This window comes from Chamaea fasciata, unplaced genomic scaffold (assembly GCF_029207755.1).
Source record: "Chamaea fasciata isolate MVZ Bird 193981 ecotype frontalis unplaced genomic scaffold, bChaFas1.0.hap1 SCAF_8, whole genome shotgun sequence".
NCBI classification, from domain to species: domain Eukaryota; kingdom Metazoa; phylum Chordata; class Aves; order Passeriformes; family Sylviidae; genus Chamaea; species Chamaea fasciata.
In genome coordinates, this window is record NW_027094093.1 from 30,122,311 (window position 1) to 30,147,939 (window position 25,629).

The 25,629-nt window shown below is 42.8% G+C and overlaps 1 protein-coding gene across 1 annotated transcript; it reads right to left on the bottom strand.

Moving 5' to 3' along the window:
• Window positions 1-329: 329 nt before the first annotated feature.
• Window positions 330-24,312, bottom strand: ESYT3 (extended synaptotagmin 3). The gene is made up of 22 exons (XM_066190310.1): window positions 24,276-24,312; window positions 23,326-23,460; window positions 22,749-22,825; window positions 18,344-18,410; window positions 17,664-17,753; window positions 16,586-16,641; window positions 13,915-14,035; window positions 12,785-12,958; window positions 12,163-12,245; window positions 11,717-11,765; window positions 11,000-11,089; window positions 10,073-10,135; window positions 9,906-9,974; window positions 8,604-8,669; window positions 7,198-7,284; window positions 6,918-7,067; window positions 6,006-6,442; window positions 4,872-4,961; window positions 4,209-4,340; window positions 2,667-2,772; window positions 2,043-2,092; window positions 330-1,143 (listed from the first exon to the last, which is right to left on the bottom strand). The coding sequence occupies exons 2-22, from the start codon at window positions 23,422-23,424 to the stop codon at window positions 1,107-1,109; spliced, it is 2,193 nt and encodes a 730-aa protein (XP_066046407.1). The 5' UTR covers window positions 23,425-23,460; window positions 24,276-24,312; the 3' UTR covers window positions 330-1,106.
• Between the last annotated feature and the right edge of the window lie 1,317 nt (window positions 24,313-25,629).

Consider the following 25,629-nt stretch of genomic DNA (forward strand, 5'->3'; position numbering starts at 1 on the left):
ATATGACCACTGACCATTTTTAATGTTGCTGACACAGTAAGTATGAGGGAAAGATGCCCTTATTGCCATAGCCATCACATTTTCACAAATGCTCAATCTTGGTTTTCTGGAGAGCCTCTTTTAAAATGTTGTTCACATTTCCAGATCAGTTTGGGATGGGAGCACATTGTTACTCAGTGAGTATTCTCTCTGAGGACTGAGGCAGACTGGATTAATATAGTCTAGGCCAAAAATACCTGAAATTTGCTTCAGGTGATGGTATCAAGTTACCATCGTTGTATTTCAAAAGTCAGTTTTAGAAAGGAATAGATCAAGTCTCTTATGCAAGACAATTAGAAGTTTATTTTACAGAAACAAGTACACCAAGCTTCCAAAAATATTTTGCCTCAATATTATTAACGCTTAGTTTACAAAACTTTGCTGTTCCTCAGACAGAATCTAGGTTTACAAGATTTTGAAATGTACTGTAACAAAGGACAAAACCAGTTAAGGCGTCACAAACTAAAACCTTAATAACATCTTGGTAAATTCATCTCCCTGCTTTTGGAAGCTCATTATTTACATACCTGCAGCCACAGTCTGCTAAGGTACTTCTGAACAGTGGACTACCAACTTCTTAGTAGCTCAAAAACAAAATAGCTATTAGAGTTTTTCTTTTATCAGGTTCTGTAGCCCTACAGCTGAAGAATACTGTTTCAAAATGTATTCTTTTAAAAGTACACCACTTCCATGTCAAAACAATATGAACAAGCTCCTAGGGCCGTCAGACTACCAAACAAAGTAAGGACACTTGGCTGACAGTCTAAAATCTCCCCAGGCACAACCCTTCTTTAAGAGAGGTTTCACACTTAGAGGTCCTTTGAGAGGGAATTTGCCAGAAATAGCAAAAATAAAGGACTTATTCTTTAAGGACAAATTATTCCCCATGTGGGGGAAAATGTTTAACTTCAGTGAGAACTAATCCCTGAATAGGATCATTAAATTTGCATATCCTGAGCTGGAGCCTGCTTCAAATTTGCAATGACTGTGCAAAACATGTTAATTACAAGAGATATGTACATTTATATAAAGTTGAAAAATTAGTAACTTATGTACATGAGAAGAAATCAGATTTTCTTGCGTCTGCTCCTTGTCAGCTCATACCTGCAAGACAGACACAATAAGTAATTCGAGTAGTAGAAAACTTTCTTAAAGCTTTTAACTGGCACAGTAGAGTGAACTTGGGCTGCTTTATTGCTTGTGCTTCACAGGCAGCACAGCAAAGGAGGCTCCAGAGATGGCCTCAAACTTCAGCTCTTCACCAGGAACTTTGGGTGCGTCCTTTTTTCCTCCTCCCATAATTGCCCTGAGACACACACACACACAAGCTGGCCAGGGAAATGTGGTTTTCCTATTGGAATATTGGCTCACTGCCTGTGCAGATGGCAATCTCCTGGACTACCCACACTACATTCCTTGGGCTCCACTGAAGGAGAAAGAAGGAAGAGCTCCTGCCATTAGCTAAAGACACAGAAGTGAAAAAAACACCCAAGCCTGGTTCTCTGCTCTGTCTCGGACCAGGAACATACAAACCTCAGAACCACAATGAATGTACAGGCAAAACTGTAAGTGGCTTATTATAATAGTGTCTATAAATGCTTTGTAATTAAAGTTTTATCATACATATATATTTCTGATCAGAGTATTTAGTTAAGATCTTTATTCAAGTTAAAATTTGTTGCAAGGTTACTTTAATAAACAAAATTCTTTTACTTATGTGCCCCTGTGGCTTTTATGGCAACTTAAAATATGCTGAAGACTTTAATTGTCATAGGCATCTCATTAAAGCTGTCTCACAGGGCAGGCACTGCACAGCCAATGGATTAACACACAATTTAGATAGAACTAGCAGATTAGCTCAAATTGGTCCTGCCTTTGCAGGTCAGATATTCTTCTTGCTCACCCAAAAACAGTGCAGTTACCAGCACTCACTCCCACAGCAGTCATGCAAGCTCCCAGAAAAGCAATGGGCAGGGTTTGGAAGTATGGAGATGAGTACTTACCATTGTGCAAAACCTTTTATTAAATCCTCCTGCGACAAGTCAATGCGCACCTTTAAAAAGCAAATTTTATTTGTTTGTAGGTTATTCAGCGTATAAATTGATTAGCTAAGCTACCACTCCTCCCAAGTCAGACCCACTTTCCAGCTGTGAGGTGGCAGCTTTATGAAAGATGGAGCTTCCCACATGCTGGTGCAGGCATGAACCAGCTCAGTTTCCTATAGGACTGCTTGGAAATGTATCTGTCACCAAAGACGCAACCGCAGTTTACTTCTCACAGAATCAAAGTTGTTCCCAGAAAGCTCCAAGCACTGTTGGCAAGTTGTGGGGTTCAGTCCCACGCCTTTCTCAGCTCTGTGTTTGCACTCTTGGAGCCGTTCCCCACATGGGCAGCACGAGGGCCCAGAAACCAGGGCTTACTTCAGGAGCACCCTTCTGAAATGAGACCACGCAGCTCCCACATGGATACAGCCTCATTTCATATGAAAATCTGGCAGAAAAAGAGTTGTTTCCAGATTGCCAGTCCTATTGCTGAGAATCAGTTACTGAAGCCACATTTCAGGATGTCAGGAATAGCCCATAGTGTTCAGCTTGTTTATATCTGCAGTGAAGATTCTTTAAACTTACTTTCCCCAGCTCCTTCCTCTCCTGTGAAATGAACGGCCTGTTGTTTTTCACTGCAATGTCCAGTGTCCTTTTCTTGACATTTTCCAAAGATTCAAAAAATTCAAACCTTGAAATAAAGTTTAGAAAGAAGAGACTTAAGGCAAAAAGTAAAATCCTATGAGCACCAGTGGGCAGAATATAGTGACAAAGTACAGCATCAATGGCCAGGACTTTAACAGGGAAGGAACACATAGAAAAGGCAGTTCTAGAGTGAGGTTTTTTTCACATTGCAGGAAACCTCTTCCAGGCCTCATGAAAGATGACAACACTGTGTTCAGATTGTCCACTGTGCCAGGGGGAAGGAGAAAAACATGCATCCATGATGAAATGCCATTTAACATCATTTTCCCTCCACCATGGACGATCAGCATGTTTTCCATGCAATGTTCATTACTCAAGAGGAAATAATCATGAGCCAACCCTGCAAGTCCATAGAGCAGCCTTACACCACACCAAGAACAGACAAAGGCTGAAACCTGTGGCAATTAAATTCATAATGGCTCTGACTCAAGCCTCTGGCACACACAGGTAATGTCAAGTGAGTTCTGTCCATGCTAAATCACTCCAGTTCTGCCCACCTGAATAGCTTTTCCTCAAGTCAGAGCTGCGAAACAGGTAACGTGTTTTGGAACTAAGCATTATCCTGAACTGAGGATGCACTGGATATGTCAGTACAGAGGATGAGCAAAAGGAGATGCTGTTCCTATCTGCTGGGATGGCACTAAATCAGTGGAGTTACTTAAGAATAGACATAAGCAGAATCCTCAGTGTTTGGTGTTTTGAGTGTTAAGAAGGAATGTTTTTATATTTCTCCATTTCTGACTTACACAGAAAGGACACAACACAGGAAAAATATAAGCCACCCAGGATGGCACAATATTCACATATTTTCACGTGTATCTTCCTCTAATGGGATTAAAACCACCTCTCAAAAGAGCTCTATTTCTGAGCATTACTGTGTTTGGGTTTATGCAAAACACATTCCATTTCAGTGGCAGAGCTGACACTGTCAGCAAGGAGGTGGGAGCATTTTACCCTGCTCCCATCAGGCCTTGATGACAACATCCACCTATGTGCCCAAAGAGGGGTCCAGTCGCAAAAGGCTCTGTACTGCTGCCTTGGACCTAGGAAACATGTCAGAATAAGCATCAGGCAAAGCAGTGTGAACAGAGCAGTAGGCTCTGGGAGTACCTGAATGGGCAGAGGCAGGGAGTTAAACACCATAGGAGAATGTCAGTTTGCAAAGAAGGAAATTCAGTCTGGGATCAGGGAAGGGGCAGAGAAGAGGGTGTACCCTTCTTTCAGGGGACTGACAACACCACAGGCAGAACAAGGCCAGCCCCGAGCACTTGTAAATCACAGTCCAAGTGCCGTTTGTCTCAGAAAACCTGCAAATGTTCGCAAGAGAGTCCTTAGGAGCTACAACAGCACACCTTAGGAAGCCCTGTCATTACACAGAGATCATAACTATTCCAACCATAATCATAATTTACATTTTCTTACTTCTCATCGTATTGGGGGTTCAGAGTTTTTTTCTTAACAGAAGTCTTCTTCCTGCTTGTCCATCTTCTGTCTGGAAGCAGGTATATACGAACATATGGATCGACTGGACGATTGGAAGAGGGTACCAAGTTCCTGTTGAAAGAAATACAGACAAGCAAGGCAGGTTCTCCCATTGTGTGTTTTAATATCTTGGCTCTCTTGGAATCAGACCAACCCTTCACAGGCCAAAATCATTCATCTCAGGAGTTGGAACATAAGCAAATAAAACTTTAAGGTTGTTTAATTAAAATTTTTACTCCTGAGGGTGTGGCCACTCACTAGGGCTCCTAAATTAACAATTACATTTCCAGTCACAGGTATCAATCCTTATCATGATGCCTTTCCCAACACCCCAAGACACACACCCGTTGTCAATCCTGTTCAGAGGAAATTTTGGGTGGATGACAGTTGAAGTATCTCTGCTGTAAGTGAACACAACTCACTGGGCTCTCTCCCTGACCTGCTGCGGGCACTGACCAGAGCTGAGCACAGAGAAGCTGCACCACAGTTGGAAGCCAGCCAGTGCTAAGGCATCTGCTGCTGCACGTGGCTCTGCTCCAGCTTTGCTGGATGACTGACACAGCTCAGAGAGCTCTTCCCTCTGTGAGCCACCACAAGCATTACCTGCAGGCATTGACCAGCACGACGAGGCTCTGCCGAATGGAAGCGTAACGCACCGTCAGCTGGATCTCCCCCAGAGGCATCTCAGTCCCACTGCAAGACATTGCACAGTCAAGGCTTTTAAATACAGCCATTGAACAGCCCACAAGCAGACTAAAACCGGCTCTCAGGCCACCATTCTTTTTCCTGGCATCCTAAGGTTTTCTGTCTAGGAAGCAGCTGGACCACAGAGGTTCCACAGAATACCCGTCCCTGCCTTCTCTACAGGTACCTGATTTCAGTCCCACAGCACAAATTGCCAAAAAAGCCCCTACATGGCCCACTGTAGATGGAGCAGCTAAGTACAGGTTAGAGTGTTACACATTCCCTCAGGGACGTCTGTAAATGCAAAATGAGACCTTTTTTGTATTCCATTCTGCATGTTATTAAAGTGGCTTAAAATCCAAAACATTGGTTTTAAATAGTTTATAAATTAAGCCTTGTTCAGAGCTAGAGAATTCACCAGCACCAATTCACCAAATTGCATCTGGAGCTGAGTTTGATGTTCAGGTTTGTAACTACTCTGATGCTCTCTTAAGTGAGGTGGATCTTTGTAACTTCTGTTGATTAAGGATTCCACAAGCTCTATTCTGTGCCCCAGGAGGGGCAAATCCTTCTCTCCATCCTGCCTAACAGAGCAGCCTCTCACTGAGCACTGTGGGAAGGACACACACACAGGCATAGGTATCCACAAAAACTTTCACAGCATTATCAGCCTTAAAATGTGTTGGATAAACACAGTCAGAGCTTTAAGCACCCAGAGGTGCCTGTCAAGCATCTAAGTTATTACAGAAGCAGGATGTTCAGACTTCCAATATCCTGTTGCTAAATAAGTGTTGAAAAGCTCTTCAATTATATAAAGCCAACATATGCAGCACTCTAAGGAGAGCCATAGAGTGAATGCTTTCCCTTTATACCTGCTCTGACAGTGCCCTGGAATTTACTTTGCTGTTGACTGGAATACTTGGGTCAATTCTTTCGAAGGTGACTTGAGACCCAAGACCGCGAATGACTTAGCAGCCTTGAATTTACCTCTATGCAACAGTAACACCTAAACTTTCCCAAAGAGAAGAACAACTCAGCTGGAAGAACACCTACTTATGAATGTCCAGGTTGCTGCTACTTAATTCAAAGCAGGAAGAAGGCAGGGACCCCAGTGAAGTGACACTGGGTGCCACCCTCATTTCCTGCAGGACAGGCAGTGTGGGCATGGCTGCTGCTCCACTGGGCAATGCTGATGGTGGGCCATGCTCTGGATTTTGCTTGCCCTCTGCTTCATCAAGGCTAGACACAATTTCACATGGTACAGGGGCTCCTGAACTGTCCTTAGCATCCAGGTCTTCTCCACTGTCCTTTTTGGGTAGAGATTCAAGTGCTGCAGAGTCTTTGCTCATGGGAGGTACTTTTGAGACTTGTGGTGGAGAGGAAAACTTCTGCTGGTTTCCAGCCTTCTCCGTGACATGCACAGGACCTGGCTTCGAGGCATTGACACCAGCCTTGACTCTTTGTGGATCAGGTTCTTCAACTTTCAATGCCTAAAAATCACAAGAGAAGACAGTGAGTGCTGCTCCCATAGCACTGGGGTGAATGCCAGCATTACCACCCAGGATGAAATTTCACCACAAAATTGTAACAGTAGGATTCTTCCATTAGAGATGAAAGGGCCCCCTGGGATTCACTGTGGTGTTCTCTCACAAATCCTACTGTGTTTGTACTCAGCAGTGTCTGAGCACTGATTTCCCCAGCTTAGATTTTCTCAGTCCAACTCTTTATTGTTGTGAGAAAATTTTCAGCTATGGCACTGCACTAAGTTTTAGGAAGCCCCAGGGATACCTCTCAGCTCCACCATCCACTCCTAATTCCACTTAAATATCTTGTCACACTTCTACTTTCTACTCAGCCGTGAAGCAAAACTGCCTTTCTCCACACCCACCTTTCATCTCTTTTGCCTGGTTACAACTGGATGCTTCTTCAGGGGAAACCAAGAGAACATGGGAAAGAACAACTTACCCGCAATACAAGTTTCATCTTAATGAAGCTGTCTGAGCTGGAATGGTCCAGCTGGAATCTCTGATCCAGAGTCATGTTTGGGTCCTTAAGTAAGTGGGAGAGACATACCACTGAAGTTCCCAGGGCACTATCCCGCTCCTTGTCTTTTATCTGGGGGATGGAAGAAAACATAAGTTTTTATTAGCAATCCCACAGAGAAACAACCAGCACTGAGCTCCATAGAAGACATTTCTTCCTACACATGTGCAGTTGGTCTTCAAAGGAAAGGCTTTTCTCTCACCTCAATGTGGAGTGACTGGGAATGAGCACTGTGGACAAAGAAGGTGAAAGCCTGGCCCCATGTGGGATCTTTGCTGAAATTGCAGGTCTGCAACAAGAACACACATTAGCTTAGTCTCTGAGAAGCAAAGAATCCATGACACTGATCACCAGAGACAGCCATGGTGACCCTCAGTAATGCTACACCCCAGTTGTATAAGGAGAGTGAAAATTCCAGGTCAGAAGCATATGGAAGCAAAGTCTCTGGCAAAACCAGAACAAGTTCTTTGGGGTGTGGAAATGCCAAAGAACAAGTCTGGTGAGCTGCAGTTGGCCCCACCAGCACTGCCTGGACCAGCAGCCCGCCTCACCTGCAGCAAGGCACCGCTCCCTCCCTCCCACCTTCCCACCCAGGGAGAGACAGAGTGCTGCTTCCAGCCTGCAGCACTCTGAGCCAGTTCCCTAAGCTGCAGCGAGCTGACAGGGAAGGGCAGGAAAGCTGGAGGTGCAGTTTCAGGGTGTAGAACTCGTGGGAAGAGTAGGAGGGCACAACTTCAGCACCATCCACTTCAAAGATGAAAGAGAATGGAAAGCACCCATGGGGACTGTGGCTGCCCTGTAAACCAGCTGTCCCTGCCAGGCCATGAGCGCTGGCAGCAAATGGAAAGGAGCAGGGAAAGCCTGGAAGCCTGACCTGACTTAAGAGAGGCAGCTGATGTGATAGGGAAAGGGAAAGCCACAAAAGGTAAAAATGCAAGCAGAACCCAATTTCTGGGTGGAGCAGGTGGAAGGAACAAAGGAAAATTGGTGCCAGTTCTGTATGCCCATGTGTAGCCAAGAGGATTCGTTCCTATTTGCTGGGAGCCCTAAAGATCACCCACATCCAGCTGCAGGACAGTGAACATGGCAGCTACTGGGAGGGCAGAGCTCAGCTGTTGCTCATACTCATGAGGCAAAAGTAATTTTTAAATAATGAAAAATGGACTGAAAGTGAAGTGGAGGAGATGCAGATCTATCTTGTCTGAGTTTAAAAACAAAACAAAACAACCCCACAAAACAGTAAAACTGTGATACACAGGAGCCAGGAAAGACTCTGAGAAAGGAATAAAAGCCAACTTGATGGAAACGACACTCTGCTCTGAGAAATAATGAGCTGGATTAGAGATCTATAGAACTAGATTGTTCTGGGCCAACATGAACTCTTGGACACAGGCATGGAACTACACAATGTGTACTGCAGCTGATCAGACACCCTCGACCACCACAACTCAGTGACAGAGTGGTTCCATTCCCAGGCTCTGCAGCCATCACTCCACGCTCTTCACATCAGCTTCACGAGGAGTCCTTCCCTTCCTAGGGGATACTTGGACACAATCACCCAGAAGATGGAAAGTATCTAATGAAAGCAGAAGAATTAAAGAGCCTCACCTTACTCTTCTGAGTCTTGTTCCCAACTGTGAGCAGGACAAAGGAGGAAGGTTCTCGTTCCATCTTCTGTCATTTAATACAAGGAAGAAATAAGGAGGAGGAAAAAAATTAAGAAATTTATAGTTTTCAGGAAGCAATATCAAACCACTACTCTTACTTGAAGTAAGTTGCTGGAAAAACTGACAGTACTTTCTGGATGTGAGACATCTGAGGAGCATAGCACACAGGAAAGCCTCCAGCCATAACACAGCACAGTCTTACCCTCCACCATCAAGAGTACACATTTAAGCCAAAGTTTTACGTATTTAGGTTTCAACAGGTGAACAGTTAAAAATTTGTCAGAAGCTGGGAGGAAGCAGAGAAGAGAGCTGAAGGCTCAGTGGGAAATCTTGATCTTTCCTGACTGACCCAGGACTCTCAGAACTGGTTTCCAAGGCTCAGGACTTGCTCCAAAGCAGCTGGAAGTGAGTCTTCAGCATCACATACCAATTCCTGTCTGGAAGCAACTATACTGAACCTCTGGCAGCTCTTTGCACTAATGCTATAGAAGCTAAGGCTGAAGATCTGATCTTGGCACAACACTACATGCAAAGTGCACACTGTGAGGTCCAGAATTAAGGATTATTGAATGTGATGCGTACCACAGTGCTGGTAACTCATCTTAATTGTAAAGGTGATCTTTAGGAGAGGAGCTATTTGGGGAGAATGGGAAGCTTACTCCATAGCTCAGAACTGTACTTGTGAGTAGCCTGTTCAAGAAAGAAGGGAGAAAGACATTCTTCCCTATACCTGCCATTTACATCACAGTATCAAAATGCAATATTTGGGGGAAAAAGTAAACAGAAGCTATGCGAGATATGGTACGAATGACAGAGAGGCCTCGGATTCCCTCTAAAGCCAAGGGGGAGGAATCTGGTGGCCAGGTCTCCAGTGGACAGGAAAGTTACCACAAATGAGCATGTTCCTCCCAGCTCAATGTCAAGCTGGAACAGCTCAGCAGGGAAGAAAGAGCAGCAGCAGCAGGAAGGATATTATGACTTAGTCTGATGTCTGGAGGCTCTCTTTTGTGTCAGAAAGACAGACAACCACACACACAATCAAATATTTCCGTGTTGCATTCCCACTTTGGCCTCCTAGACTTTCACTGGGGTGGGCTTTCAATCACTATTTTGAATGCCTGCTCACTTAGGTTCTGACAGTGGAGAGATTATTTCTTTTTAACCACTACCAATTTCAGTTCCTATGATACCACATAATCCAGAACATTGTTTTGTAAGTATGGGAGAAGAATATAAATTTTACCTTCAGGTACTTGTTATTTTTGATCTTCTTTGCTCCACATTCACCATTTGAATACTCAAAGTGGTTTTTCTGAATTGGAGAAAGAGCATTTAAAACAATTAATTTGTTGTCTTAAAAAAAAAAAAAGAGGTTAGGAGTGAAGGCTGCTGCATGGGGTTTGTACTTACGGGGAGATTGAAGGCACTGTCCAAGTAGACAATCAGAATTGCTGTAGACAGACCCTTCTTATCCTGTAAAGGTAGGGAAAGATAAAACAAACCAAAACACAAAGTAGTCATGATCACCCACCAAGGACAATGCAAGACATAGCAAAATTCCAAGGGTAGCTTCTGAAGGCTAAGCAGCTCTCTGCCTCCGTCTTAAAACTTGCAATTTAGAGGAGCCCAAGTCAACACAGCATGGCAGTTCTAAGAAGACCAGTAAGAAGATGTGTAACTCTTTTCAGTTCATTGCCTTTAATGTTTGTCAATCTCTCAGTGCAGAACTGGTTGGGTTCCCCAGTGCAGCAAGACACTTAAAAACATGTACAACCACATACATCAACATGAATCCAGTGTCAGCAGAACAAAGCCTGGGAACAATTTTATTCGCTTCAGTGGAACTCAGATGGTTTTGGTTGGTTATGACGAAACAGCCTCTTTGGGAGATGGGCTTTATCCAAGCAATTCTGCTGGACAAACAACACACCATTTAGAAACACGGCCCTACCAAGCACCAGTGCTGGGTATTTGCCTATGACTAGTACAGATTATTTCAGGGGTCCAGGGTCCTACACAAATCCTAGATGAAGAGGGAGGAGAAAAATTCTGAAAGGAAAGAACCCCAGAGACGCCACTTCGCAATGAGTCAAACAAAGGTTTGCTAATTCAAGCAAAAAGAGCTGCCAGATTTGAGTTACTTCTGAATTACCAAGAGACCTGGGGCGAGCAAATGCCCTTCCACTGCAGGAGTGGCAGGGAGGGAATCACATCAAAACTTTGCCAGGCAAAAATAAACTCCTGTGAGTTTGCCTGGGGTTTCTAATTTTACACACTCCTTTGTTGATGACTGGACAGGGATCAGAGTACCTGAATCCTTTAAGCAAATACACTCACCTCATGTAGCTTTTCTTGGTCATTTACTAGTGAAAGCCACTCCAGTTTTAAATGCAGGTGTCCACTTGTCGTCTTACTTAAGGGAAACCACTACATGGAGATAACAAAGAGCAACTTGAGAACTGAGAGGCAGAGGAGCTTTAATATATGTGTTGCAGACTCTGAGGCTTACACACAATAGACAACATGAATTTTACTCTGAGCACCTTAGCTTGCATTTTTGATGCTTAGATTGTAGCACATCCCTCTACTTACGTACAAGGCAGAAGAAAATTAAAATAAGATGCCCATAAACAGGCAAAGCACGTGGGTATTTCCAACCAGCAGCAGCATAACACAGGCACCCTGGTATTGTTTGTAGAGTGCTGGGTTGCAGGATGAACCACAGTTAAGGTCAGATCATTTCTTCCCTCAGCAAACAGGCTGCTTAACCAAACTTTATCTGCAGCTTTGTAGAAAACATTTGGTACACATGGGACACAAGGTATCAACAAGACACCCCACTGTTGGCTCAGTGTAACCTCAGGGCTCTCAGGGGTTACCAGCCTGGTCGTAAAAATGATTGTAATGGCTACTTTGGTATCATCTTTTTGTGAAAATAAGATTGCAAGGAAGCTTTAAATACAGAGAAACACTGTAGTAGCAGAGGAGCAGCACAAATGAGTGCATGTAGGCACACCCCACCAGCCACACTTAGAAATAAGCTGTGATCTTTACCTCATCAACAGTTCTGTCATTCATTACATCCACTAGGCCAATCAGCAAGCTGAAAGGCAAAAAGCAAATATTTCAATGTATATTGAGGCATACAGCATGACCCATCAAAAAAGCCCACTCTCAAGTCTGTTCCAAATAGCACCTTCTCCACATTACCTGTGTACATGTGTGCAGGAATGCACTTATACTCCTGAAGTCTCCTCCTTCAAATATTTCCAAAACTAAAATAAACTTGAAGTAAATCTCAAGCAACTATCATTTCTAATGGCTTCCCAGGATTCCCTGCAGGACTGCAATCTTGTTCAACACTAGTTGCACTCAGAACTAGTTATGTGATATCCATATCTGGGCAAAGGGAATCACTTCCTATAGTATTAAATTTCCAGTATGAATAATTCAGGTGTCCCACAGCTGCTGGACCCCTATCAAAGGTCTTGCTAATTTACCTGCCCATAAAGTCATCTTTATCTGGATCTTCATCGTACAAATCCACTTCCAAGTCCTGACCAGGCACTTCATGAACAACAAACTGGAGGAGAAAGAAGTATTGATTAAAAATAGAAAGCATTCACATCTACATATTCAGGCTCAGGCTGTGGAGAAGAACATGACACTTGAGAGCTGTCTAACACATCAAGGATATTCCCTCTTCTTTCTTATGGTTAAATGCATAACAAATACAATTGGTTATAGGTGAAAATATTTCACATTGTTTGTTTGTTTTTGAGCTACAAGTTAAACCCCTCAAACTGGTATCCCTAATAAGCAGAGAGGAACCAATGCTAGGGCAGCCTGCAGCTGCACTGACTGATGCATTGATTGATATTTAAAGCAGCGCTTTGCACCTCCTCCAAAAACCCACACATGTAAATCAGATCAACCTGAATGACATTTCAAGCTTACAATGCAAATTTCAACTTGGTTAAGGGACACAAATGCCTCAACCAAGAAACAAGTCCACCTGCCCCAGTGCAGTCGTGCAGTCAGCTAAGAGAGGGTCATGCACGCACAGGCATGTGAATGAATGACTGTGTATCCTACAGATGGAAAGATCAAAAGGCTCAGTACCTCAAATGTCTCATTCCAAATGGGATTAAGATCTCGGGACACTGTCTTGCTTCGATACTGCACGGTGCCAACGCGGAGGAGAGCGTATGGATCAGATTTGCCCCTGATGGCACCAAGGAAATTGTCTTTCTGGACAAGGTTTTCAGCTTCTAGCAGATGAACCCTTATTACTCCCTGGGTAAAATAAGATACAGAATTGGTCATGAAAATGCAATCTTTGGGTAATTATAATATGCTGCCTCCTAAAACTGTTTATTTCAGGCAGCAAGGGTAGTCACCATGACAGTTCTGCAAAGACATGTAGTTTGATGCAGTTCGTTTCCAGTGACAAGCTGTAATAAAACACTTTTCCCACCATTCACCTAGAGGGGTAAAAATGCCCCCTTAAACAAATGCACAGTTCGGTCTAGATAACTATGTAGGAAATATTATTCAATTGATTTGTAAATCAGAAATATACATATGCACACGGCATTACAGTCACAGTCAAATCAAGTGTAAAGATCAACTCCCACTGACTGAAGGAGGAACGAAGCACTCATTGGCAGGTTCTTATTTTATTGCACAGGAGCCATTCCACTTCAATTAAGTGATGCAAGTTTGCAACAGGGAGCATGCCTTTGTCAGCGATATTGATCCTCCTTAGTAAGTGTATTAGATATTTGATGGACGAAGGAGATTGAAAACCTAGATATGTTGAGTATTTAGGAGAGTATTTTTTTCTGTAGCAAAGAGATGTCATCCTCCAAGTTTCTGATTTACACCTCTTCACAGTGTTAATAAAAATATTAAATAACCTGACACTCATTGCTTATGTATTTATCCTCATTTGCATATACCACAGATTTGCAGTTACAGGCTCAAGGTTTAATTAGTAAATGATCTCAGAGTACAGACAGACTCCTTATGATATGTAGAGAGGGTAGGAACTCCCACTGCATGTGTCTCTCCTTCCCAAATTATGAACTATCCAACACGGCTTTTATAGTTCTGAAATACTACCGACTGAAAGCCCACAATTCAGGTTGAATGAGCCGATGCAGCATCCAAAGACACTAAGCTTGGATGCATCCACATGGTGGCAGCTGCACACTCAGGTAGATAAACACCATATCACTGGAGAAACTCACCTGGGGGACAGGGAACCTCAAGTGGGCAATGTTCATGTTCTTTTTCAGAGGCACTGTGATCCTGTTCGGTAGAACCAGCCGTGCAGCAATGAAGTCTTGAATTAGTGAGTCTGACATGACACTGCAGGTGGGAGGAAAAGGCAACCTCAATCTCCCCAATCAGTCACAACACAGAACGAAAAAGTGAGGGAGAGTGGAAGAAATGGGCATTGTAAAGTGAGTGGTGCAGTCTAGCTCCCCCCAAAGTATTGTCAAGCATTAGAACAGGACATTCAGGGAAATGGTTGAATTACTATCCCTGAAACCATTTAAAAGACTTGTAAAAATGCTTAGGCACATAGTTTACCGATGGGCTTGGCAGTGTTAGGTTAATGGTTGGCCTTGGTGATCTATAAAGGTCTTTTCCAAAGTTTACGATTCTATGAAAGAACTGCAGAGTGGCCATTCAACTTCAATTTAATGGTGCAGGTTTGCAATATGGAGCACCCCTGTTGCAGGGTGTGAATTTGGCTCATCATTGTAAACGATGAATGGGAGTTTAGGCTGTGTGAAATCTTCATGCACACACCCAAACACAATGAACTCAAGTGCCTTCTGGGTCTCCTTAGGAATGACACCAGAGATGGACAAGGGGAGAAGGGAATCAGGAAGTTTCAACATTTCACAAGGGCTCAAGGCCTCGAGGTAGTTTGTTTTTATACTTAGAAATGGCCACAGCATGAAGTGCTGACTACTCATGGCCACCTGCTGAAACCTTTATGCAAAATTGAAGAAGCCAGACACATTAAAAAAAAAAAAAAAACAACAAAAAACCACAAACAAACAAACAAAAAAACCACCAAAACCCCCCCCAAAAAACACCAAAAAGTGCCAAGCTCATTTCTCAGATAAGGTTCTGGATCTTGGCAGATGTTGCACTAATAAGGAAAATTTCGTCTGAAGTAACTGGAGATCACACTGGCTGAATTGAGGGCACTATCTTGCGGTTCTAGGAACTTTCCAGCCTAATTACAACTTCCACATTTTTAGCTTTTCAGTTCAAATCTTTTCATTACAACTACTGTTTTTGTGTGGCAGGTATGAGAAGTATATGGCTATCACAGATGTCCAAGTACTCTCCAGGTGATTAATGAGAGGATTTCAACACACCACTACACCCTAGCATGAGCAAAATCAATATTAAGAGGAAAACCCAAGAGCACCAAGTATCTGAAAGACTCATCCTAGACCTAGTACTTAAAACACTGTGTAACAAAATTGTCCCAATTCACAGAGGAGGTTGGATTCACACATAGAGAACATAAGGAAAATCTCCTATGCCAAATAGCAAACCAGGAACCTTGGTCAAGCTCTTGGCTTTCCTGTAAAACAAAAAAACCCACAGGAATGTCACAGAATTGTCCCCTCTCTCAAGTCTCAGGGTGCACCCAACTAATCACAGCTTGTATGTGAGGACAGATTACTGCATCCAGTTTCTTTGCTATCTAAAGTGAGCCAAATTCATTTGACAGGGAGGGCTCTTGTTCAACCTGTACTTCAGCCCATTCATGGTCAGGCGTGTTTTGCTCCCAGCTTTCATTGCACTGCTGAGGAGCAAGCAAAGGTTTCTGTGTGCAAATCCCTGCGGGAGAACCAGGCAGTAAAAATTTAGGACACCAAATTTGCACTTAATTATACGAGAGGCTGTAGGCTGGAACACCTACATGCCTTTTCCCTGCAAGGATTAGGGAGACCAAGTTAGAAAAGAACAGATTAATTCCTCTGATAAAAACTGGAGCTCTCAGGCTAAACTTAAGGGCAAAAGGCCACTAGGGCCTCAAATTAAGAGAAAAAGGAAGCTTCCTCTCATTCAACATCAAAAGCCTTCAGAGGATCTTTAAGGCATAAACTTGGCACCTAAAGTGGCCAGACACTTCCTATGAGTCTGCAAACCATGAGCTGCAGGGGAGGAGAGAGGAACAGAAGTGTTTGCATTTGCAGCGAAAGGGAGAAAGGCAATGGCTGTGTAACCTCATGTATTTTCCTCTTGCGCAACAGAATTTTCTCTCCTTACACCAAAGAACAAGGACAAACTGAATCCCCAGTCTAGTGAAACAGTTCAAAACAGTACTGAAACCCAGAAAGATTTTCATCCTTGCTGTGCAAGTTGCATGTATGTAACACTAACCCAAGAGGCACTGGAGAAGAGCTAGACCTAAAAGGCGAGCAGGTTACATAGAAAGAAAAGAACTTGCCTCCTTATAAATCTGATGCAGTTCTCTTTATCATAGATTGTACTTGACTTTGTCAGAGGAACTGCAACTCTGTGATACCTTGCCTTTTTACACTTTACTGTAAATAAAAACAAGCAGACTGCCAGTCTAAACCTACTTCATCTACCTTTGCAAATAACTTTGCACATGGAAAACAGAAGGGCTCGTTCTTTAGTTATAAGCCGTTGTTTGGGAGATTTACTATTTCCATCCTAAATGCAATGAAGCAATTGAAACAGTTTTGACAGAACATAAAAAGAACTCTCCTCAGGTTTTGCCACAGCCACATACAATGGAATGAACATCAGCAAAACAACTTGCACACAATCCCCTCAACAACAGCTTTAATGGTTACTCAAGAACTACATAACAGCTTTCAGAGGTTTCAAAGAATAAATTAAAGCAAAGTAGACACTCACTTAATCCCTGGGACATCCAGAAGGTTGCTCATGCCTGCCCAGTTGATTTCCAAATGCTACAAGATCAGGGAGAAAATATTATACAGATCTATTAAAATTTATTTCAAAATAAATGTAGAATTTAAAAGGAAAACGCTTCTAGAACAAAGCCAGATGTCTAAAGAAAGGAAAACCTGCACCAGCAATTGCATCTGTAGATTAGAATCAACAACTGGTATCAGTTCCCTTATCTATTTTATCTGCCATCCTGAATTGAAGGTATCACTGGAACTTAACCTGCAAGCAGAAGGAAAGTCAGCATTCAACCCTTAGCAATGACCACTAGCAGATGCCCTGGGGTCATGAAGGAAATTCAGCAACTCAAGTAAGACTTTCAAGTTGTTTTCTCATCCTTTCACTTAGGGTTTGGCCTATGCTCTGAGGCAGGGGGATTTACAAATACCACCGGTTTCAGGAGTCTGTATTCCTATTCATACAATAAACAAAAAGAGGTTCTTTCATGTGCCAAAATAATGCTGCTACATCTAAACACAAAAACACCTTGTTCAAGATCAAAAATGCATGACTTTCATGAACTCAAGCAGAGCATAAACCACAAGTCAAGCTGTGTGCTGTAAGATAACTAATTCTTACAAGACTAGAAGGTTTCTCATATTTTATTAAACCACAATTGAGTACAAGGGACATGACCTTAAACAGGCAAGCTTTCAAAAGGCAACCATGACTGGATGGTCTCCAAAATGACTGCATTTAAAACCTATGAATGGAAAGATCCACCAACCAGAAACCTTGCAGAAACAGCTCCTGTGCTGCCACATAAGACAGTCCTCCCATTCTTAGAGTGAAGACAGTGACTGTTTTGGCACTACTACAAAATTATAATGTGAATTAATTCACATTCTCAAGGAGTTCAAGAGGGACACTGAACAATTAGGAATTTGTCATTTCAGCACCTGAACTGTGAGATATTCACAGTTATGCAGTTTGGGTTATCAGTGATGGACAGTTTGTGTCACTCACCAAAGACCAAGCACTAAAGACCAAGAAGTTTACAGAGAGCAGCTCACTCCTGACTCACCGGTTTCTGCATAAAAAACAAGGTCACTGCTCCAACAAAAGGTGCATCAGTTAGGAGAGGTTCCAGGATCACCCGCAAAGTCCCATACAACTGCAAACAGAATGGGAAAGCTCTGTGTTAAGGTACTCTCATGATGCATCTTCCAAAAACTGTGCTTTTCAGTGATAGAGGTGATTTTAGAAATTCTACTTGAAGTAATTTTATTTAGAATATAATAACAAAAAAACTTTTTTTCCCCCAAACCATTGCTGTTGGTATCAGGCAATGCCTTCTGTGTTTGTGGAATCACTCTGCAATCCTGCCATCCAATGGAGCCATTTGTCTACTAGCTTTCAACATCCCAAAACCAGCTTTAATCTACACCAGTTTATGAACATCATGGTTCTTCTGAGGTTCTCTAACAACACTCTGAGCTCCTCTGATCTCCAGTGGCAGCTGCTAGCCCAAACATACTCAATGCTCCAGCACCGCCCCTGTTTAAGAGTCACACTAGGAAGCTTAGCAGTGGAATTTAAGTGCTTTCCATGGAAGGCCTCATTTCCCCAGCCAAGAACAAGGAGATAAAGCCAATCATTCCAATAGTTGCTGGTTTCCCAGTTGAGTGTCATGACCTCCCCACTGGGAGGTGGCATCTCCTGCCCCACACAGCCTTGAACAGACAATGTTAGCACTGCACGCACCTGTACACCTTTCACGCCAAGATTAAATTTCGATATGTCCATGTGAATCTCACAGTCCCCTATGTAACTGAAAGAAAATTCTCACATTATTCCACAGTCTGCAGTAGTCCCATGAGAAATTTGGGGCTGTACAGAGCATAAATGAAATCAGTTTAAGGATTGACAACATGATTCTGCAAGCAGAGATGGATTTTCAAGTGACTGAAAAAGGGTAGTTGAACAAAGGTCAGATCTCTCACAAGAGAAACCTTGCAGTCAGCTGGGATATTGATGTACCTGTAAAACATTGAAGAAACATCTGTATTTCCAGGTTACTTTTCTGTTCTTAAGACTGGTGGTTGGCTGAACCCAGCTTGCTCCAAGAAGAGGACCAAGATGCTCATTCAAAATTCAAGGTCAGAGCAATTGCCCAATCTCCCTCTTTCTCCCTTCTCTGCCAAAGGCCTGATTCCACCCCACTCCCTGCCGACACAGCTCCCAAGCTGGTGTAGAGCCATCCTGCCATGATTTATGGGCTTCCCACCTTGCCCACGCCCAAAAAGCCCATAGATCACCCTTGCCCACAACCCAAAAGCCCACTTGAAGTACAAATTTATCGCTAAAAATAATCCGCTTTCCTTAAGGCTGAATTCAAAGACAACAACCTAGATCAGATTTTGGTCAGTTGCCATGGAGAACATCAGGCTTTAAATAAAGCAAATGCTGAATGCGATGCTTTGGCAATTTGGAAAGCACCTTAGACTTTTAATAAAGTACAAACATCACCTTATGCAGAAACCAATAGCCACTCCCCAGGGAGCAGAACCTTGCAGACCTGTTGATGCCTTCGGCAGAAAACAGTTGATGGGAGCTACAGAGTTCCCTTTCAGCCCTCTGAGAAATAGCTCTGGCTGCAGAGACACAAACACCCTGCAGGTAAAGCAGGGTGTAAAGGTATTGCAGCAGTGAATGTGCTGTGCTTGCTGCCTGCATGCATAACTTCACTCCATAATCAAAGAAAAAGGGCAGGAGTTCTGCTCTGACCACATGAATATGGGCAAATAGTGCTGCAGTTGCCACAAATTCAAACTGATTTGCAAATAAAGATTCCCTCCCACCCCAAAAAAACATGCCAAGCCTGTGCAGCCCTGTGAATTTGCCTCCACTTTTGCAAGCAAAGTTCTTTGTATATTTGTTTTCAGATAGTCACCTAACAGAATTTTAGGAGCTCATAAAACACAGAATAAAGCCTTTAATGTTAGAGCATTCTCATTTCTTATTTCCAACCTTGGAAACCATGCCAAACTTAACACAATCTTTCTTAAAAGCTAGTGACATAATTAAACTTACTTTATGCTTGTTAACTTCTACAATTTTGACATTATCTTACAGGTCATTATACAGGGTGCTAATAGAGTATTGTTACAATAAAATTCTAAATGAGAAGCCAAAATTAGTTCCTCAATTTGCAGTAATTAATCCAAGAGGATTTAATTCAGCTTTTGCAAATGTCTAACACAACAAGTAAGAGCTGTGTTGCTTCAATTTACAGCCTTTCTACCTTTCCACACAGTCAAAAACTTGTCCCACTCAGTCCTAGATGTCTCTTTTCCCCAGTAAAGATGTTGGAGATGTCCTATCAGAGCCTGAGCCTTTAATTAGCCTTATGTCTGCCTCATACAGGCATCGCCCCCCTGCCAGGGTGCTTAGTAGGAGGGATGAACTTTGTTCATTAGTTTATTCCTGATTTCCAGTCCCAGCTGCTCGTGCTTCCATCTGTTCTTCCGTGCAGCCTAACCTTGCTGTGCTTTCTGCTGTCTTGCCCCAGAGCACACCTGACTCAAACTCAAGCTTTGACACTTAAAAGGCTGAGGGCTGAGCCCCTCCACCCTACATAGGACATCTGCTTATGGAGAGTGGAAGAATCACCCCATTCTCTCCTGCATCACCTGTTGCACAAGGTGATGCAGATATGCCAGTGCTGTGGATGAGAACCTTGTTCAAGTGCATGTATCTGTGTCTCTTCTGCACTTGGTTGGAAAATCTGGGCCCAGTGTTTATGATTCAAAGGCAATCCAGTGGCTGAAGGCAGAGCTGGCAAGTTTAACTAACCTGGATGTCTGCACATCCCTTTAGAAAAAGCCTGGGTAATTCCCCCCCAGTAAAGTAACTGCCCATGGGCCCCATCTTCTCATGCCCCTCCCCCCATGCTGAAAGCCCCCTTTGGCCCAATCTTCTCGAGCTCTTTTTAACACAGACCACGCTTAGTCTGCCTTTAGACTTCAGAGATGAACACACAGAATTACACCAAGTAGAGAGGTAAGGAAATGTAACCAGGCAACACAGGGTGTGAGAAAAGCCAGATCACCTCTGCCTTTCCCCTCTCCCTGTGCAGTCAGGCTTCTGGGGGCAGGTATCCCACTTTCCTCAAGACTGACTGGTTTCCAAAATGCTTTCAGTTTCTTCTAAGAGCCTACAGACTTAATTATCCCAAACTCCACTAAAGCTCAAAGTATTGTTGCACATTTCTTTTGACTTCTTTCATCAGACAGAGACTGTCTTTCCGGCTCTCAAAATGCGACAGGAAGTCAGAGATTTTCTTCTAAGAGTAAATTACAATCAATGAATTTTCACACATGCCAATTATTCAACTATTCTCCTATGACATCTCATGTAATGTAAAAGCCACAGCACATCGAGCAAAAGAAAATTCTGAGCATTTCCAATGAAATATGCTTATGAATACTAAATCATATTAATGAAATAGAAAGAAATTGGATGACAAGGTAAATACTTGGAAACTCTGATGATTATAGCCTATGATTACATGGCTATGCAGCAGCTCAGGCAGCATTACAATTAGTGGAAAGGAAAGCAGCCATAGGAAGTCAAGTGGCTGCACTTGGACAATTCCTGTTTTAAAAAATGGACTATATAGTTTGCATGGGACAATCAAGACTATAATAGGACAGTGCTCTACACAACCATTCCCAATGCTCTGATGCTACAGCCATGTAAGCTGCTGTTAACAGGTAAGTAAAGCAGCTTCCCAAGTTCTTTTGGTAACTTCATGCATTACCAGGTCTGCATCCCTGACTCTGTTAACAACTACAGCCCACACAAATAAGGGACCTCCAAGTGTTATTTTTCACACTTGCCGAAGTAAAGGATGCATCAGTTCTTCGGGTTATGTTATCAGCATCAGCATGAGGAACAGAAGTGCTTGGCCAGTTTGGAGATATTGAGGGTCTGCCAGAGGGTCAGGAATGTGGAGGTGGGGGAATTCCTCTGTAGTGGATTGTCAAAAGACAGTGAAAATGAGTGTGTGGGAGAAGAAGTTTAGCAGAGAACAGCAGCAACCTTCTGCAAGACTTAAAAGGCATCCGATCTCTCAGTCTCAAAAGGGAAAGCACAAATGATTTGCCAAAGGCCCTAACACTGTCCTAGGTATTACAAAGAGCACTTGGCCAACAGCACTGAAACACCTGACTGAAAATCAAGCACGTGAATCTACAGGGAGTGATGAGGCTCTGCCAGGGCTGGGGATGCTGCCACACCATTGCCACATTAAGCAGCAGGCACAGTTCTGAGGAGCTCTGTGCTGTTGCCAAGACAGTCAGTAATTTCACAGCTTCTTCCTGGCACTACCACGAAAAGCCATTTATATTACGCAGCTCAGTCACCCACTAAACTTACAGAGCTACAGCAGCATGCAAGTGGTAATTCCCCCAGCAATTCCATTCTCCAGGGCTAAACCACAAGAGAGTTTGGCTCTGCAATGGCTCTGATGTTAACAAAATATACAAGCTCATTAAAAACAGCCTGGGAGGTATTAAATGTTTTATCTAATTTTGTTGTTGTTGCTGTTAATAGAGCTAGAGGCAGTGTTCTGCTCAGAGAACAGCTGTAATCAAAAAAACAAATGTGTTGCATGGCACATAGAACAAATGATGACTAAAACAGAGGACTAATTCAGAGGAAGGAATTAAAAAATAAATAGTAGTTCTGGAAGAACTGGAGAGGTTGAATTAATCAGAAACCATAGTGGGCAAGACAGACTGAGCACCTCCAGATCTGAGAGCTTTCCTGAGAACAGGAAACACAGTTTGAAAACTTGGATTCTCACTGCCATCAATGGCAAAGCCAAGGGACACATTCTTATACCCATGGCAGCTGTGATGGGCCAGAGTAACACTGGTAACACTTTGAGGTAACACTTTGAGCTGTGCACCTTATTTCTGGTCTGGAGGCTGATGCACAGTTCATTTCTGTAACTACTGAGGACATCCAGCTGGGAGACAGATTATCTTACATCATTCTAGGCTCATCTTAGTGCGCCATGCCCTGGTGCACTATGACATACGGCATGACATATACACAGGCAGTAAGTTGAAAACCATCAACATAATCAATGATGCAATGTTACCAGATCTGCAGGTCCAGGGTAACCTGTCTTCTATCAATTTCTTTGGTGTAGGCTTTTATTCCATTAATTCTAGGGCACTGAAATAGAAACAAACAAGATACAATATAGTCAACATCTATCAAGCTAAGCACAAGTGTAAAGTCCTACTCACTTTGATTAATTTGAGTACAGAAACACCAATTAAATACTTTGCAAAACTGCATGTAAAGTGTGAGTATACCACACTATTTTTTGTCTTTAAAGACAGAACAGCTTTGGCAGTTCTCGAACACAGGGCTAGTTGCAAGTAGCCCTAGGCCATCCTGCAAGCCTTAGAGAGCACTGAAAATTCCTGTTGGAAGGGTACAACAGAAATAAATATGCATATGGTCCTTTTTTAAATCTCCAGTCCCAGGATACTGACAGCAAGTGGGAAGAGATGTGTGTCTTTCCTGTATGATCCTTCCTTCATAGTGAAGATGCTCAAGTCAACACGAGGAGGGAGCAAAGCTATTAGAGAGCTGAATATCTCACTCCCTTTGCACCTGAACTTCTCAGAAAAGAGCGAATCACAAGTGTTACAAAAGATTCCCCCTACCTTCTCGCCAAAGTGGATCTTGGTAAAGGTGCATGTTTTCAGATGTACACTCTTTGCTCTGATTTTTGGTTCAAGAACTTCTTTAAATGTTTTTTCCATTATTGTTCCAAAGTATGGCCAAGCCTGTATGAGGACCTAAAGAATGGCAAAAGCAGGAACACACTGAAGATTCTTTGAGTAAGACACCTTTTGTTGAGAAACAGACACACCCATTACAGAACCCTGGCTATTAATATCTGTCCTTTTAAAATACCAAGTCACCTTTGTGCAAGTCATCCTTATGGAAGAATCCATCTCTGTTCCTCAGAACTGGAATTTGTTTCAGGAACTGGAGGGTGAGTTTTCAGCACCATAGAGACTGCTTCGAACCACAGAGGCAACAAAGCCCAGGGTTAAATTTCTAAAGTACAGTAGTCCCTAATTACTCTAAAGTGTCACATTGTTCCCTGAAGTTAGGTTTATTTAGAGAGGACTGAGATGAGCTTTTATACAAAAAAGAAACTTTACTTAAAAAAAAAACACCAAAAAAGAGGGTAGTCACTGGATGCTAATTTGCAAGTTCAGCTGTTTTGCTTTGAAAGGTTGACCACACCTGCTGATGGGAGCATTTGCCTCAGTGCCTTCTGGCGACCTTCCTGGTAAGAAGAGATACCAGCAGGTTTGCTAAAATAATAATAACATACGCATATGTATGTATTCATACATACAATCACTCGCTTTTTCTTTTTAGTCTCAGAATGAAGTGTTGTTGAATTTATCAAACTTGTATCAACCAGGCTCACATTGGCTCTCAACCTCAGTGGCAACCCCACACTTCAGTACAGACGCTGATACAATGAGCTACACTGTAGTAATTTGATAACTTTCTCAGACTTGTCCCACAGGGTTTGGATGGGAGGGATGCAGCTCCGAGCAAGTGGCCTCACCAGCTGGAGCTCAGAGCTTCTCACCTTGTTCAGCCACTCCACTCGTTCAACATCAGGGAAGTGAACCTGGATGCGAAGAAAAAGAAAGTGAGTGCCACGTGCCATTGTTTGAGCACACTGCAACACATGCAAAAGATAGCATGGAGTGCGGAACAAGTGTTAGAGTAAGCTGAGATCCTTCTGCCTTCATACATACATCCTTTATAATTTACTATCTCCTTGAAAAATTGTAAAATGCAAATAAGCCAGTAAAAAACAGTAAAAGACAAAAGAACCCACGTGCACTGATGTTTCGGTATGCCTCTGGGCACATTTACATGATTAAAGCAAGTGTCACATCCTGTTCATGATGTAAAGCAGCATTAGATTTCTCATCCTTCTCTTTGTCATGCCTTGGGAAGCCATAAGAACCTACTTCTCTTTAAGATCATGAGCTGTGCAAGACCTGTTTCCTGTTCACGCTCACCTCAACCAGGACACCACACTTTAGACAATGAGAAGCTGCTTGGGAAACTCAGTTTATTGGTTGTGGCAGCATTTCTCCACTAATATCAACATGGTGCCAATGGCTTCAGGGAAAAGAAGCCCTGTAAGAGTTCAAGCCTATTAGCATACACTATCATGTGTAACAGTGCAGTGTTTACACCTCTCAGAGCTTTTTAAGATGGTAAGGACAAATTAAAATGAAATAGTCACTTATGTGTGTTGTTTTCAACTTAGACACACCAAATGCCAAGAAGAAATGTATCTGGCCATTACAAAATCCTGCCAGTTCCCTTAAGAGATGACTTGCTTAATCACCATCAGGGCAACTGGGTCTGAGACCACTCTCAAGGAACTGATCTCTCAGACCCCAGCAAGAAGCTGCTGAGTGAAAAGTTACAATCACCTCACTACAATCACACATTAAAGCCTTATGGATGTGGTATTTGAGGCTGGTGTTACAAGCTGGTAGCAGGTTACTGCAGAGGGGAAGGACACTGCAGCAACTTCTCAGAATAGACATTAGAGAGCACCTGAATACAAAGGGAACCTGACTGTCATCTAGCCTGACAATAGTAATTTTGTAGGGCAATTCCTCCTCTGACAAGAGCTGTGAATTACACTTTTCAGGCAAAGGCTTACTGTTCATCAGCTTTCAGAGAGGTGCTCAGAGATGTTTGGATGGAATGGACAGTAGTCTGTTTTTTAGTACAGCTTCATATACGATTGAAGAGCCCATTTTCCTTGCTCAAATAACGCTTCAAATGGTCTCATTAAAAAAACCCAAAGTAACATTACCATATTCTTTGTAAGAAATCTCTTTTGATGCTCTAAATAGCAACTTTTCCATTAAATAAGACAATAGAAGTTCACTGAAATGTCAGCCTGCACAGGT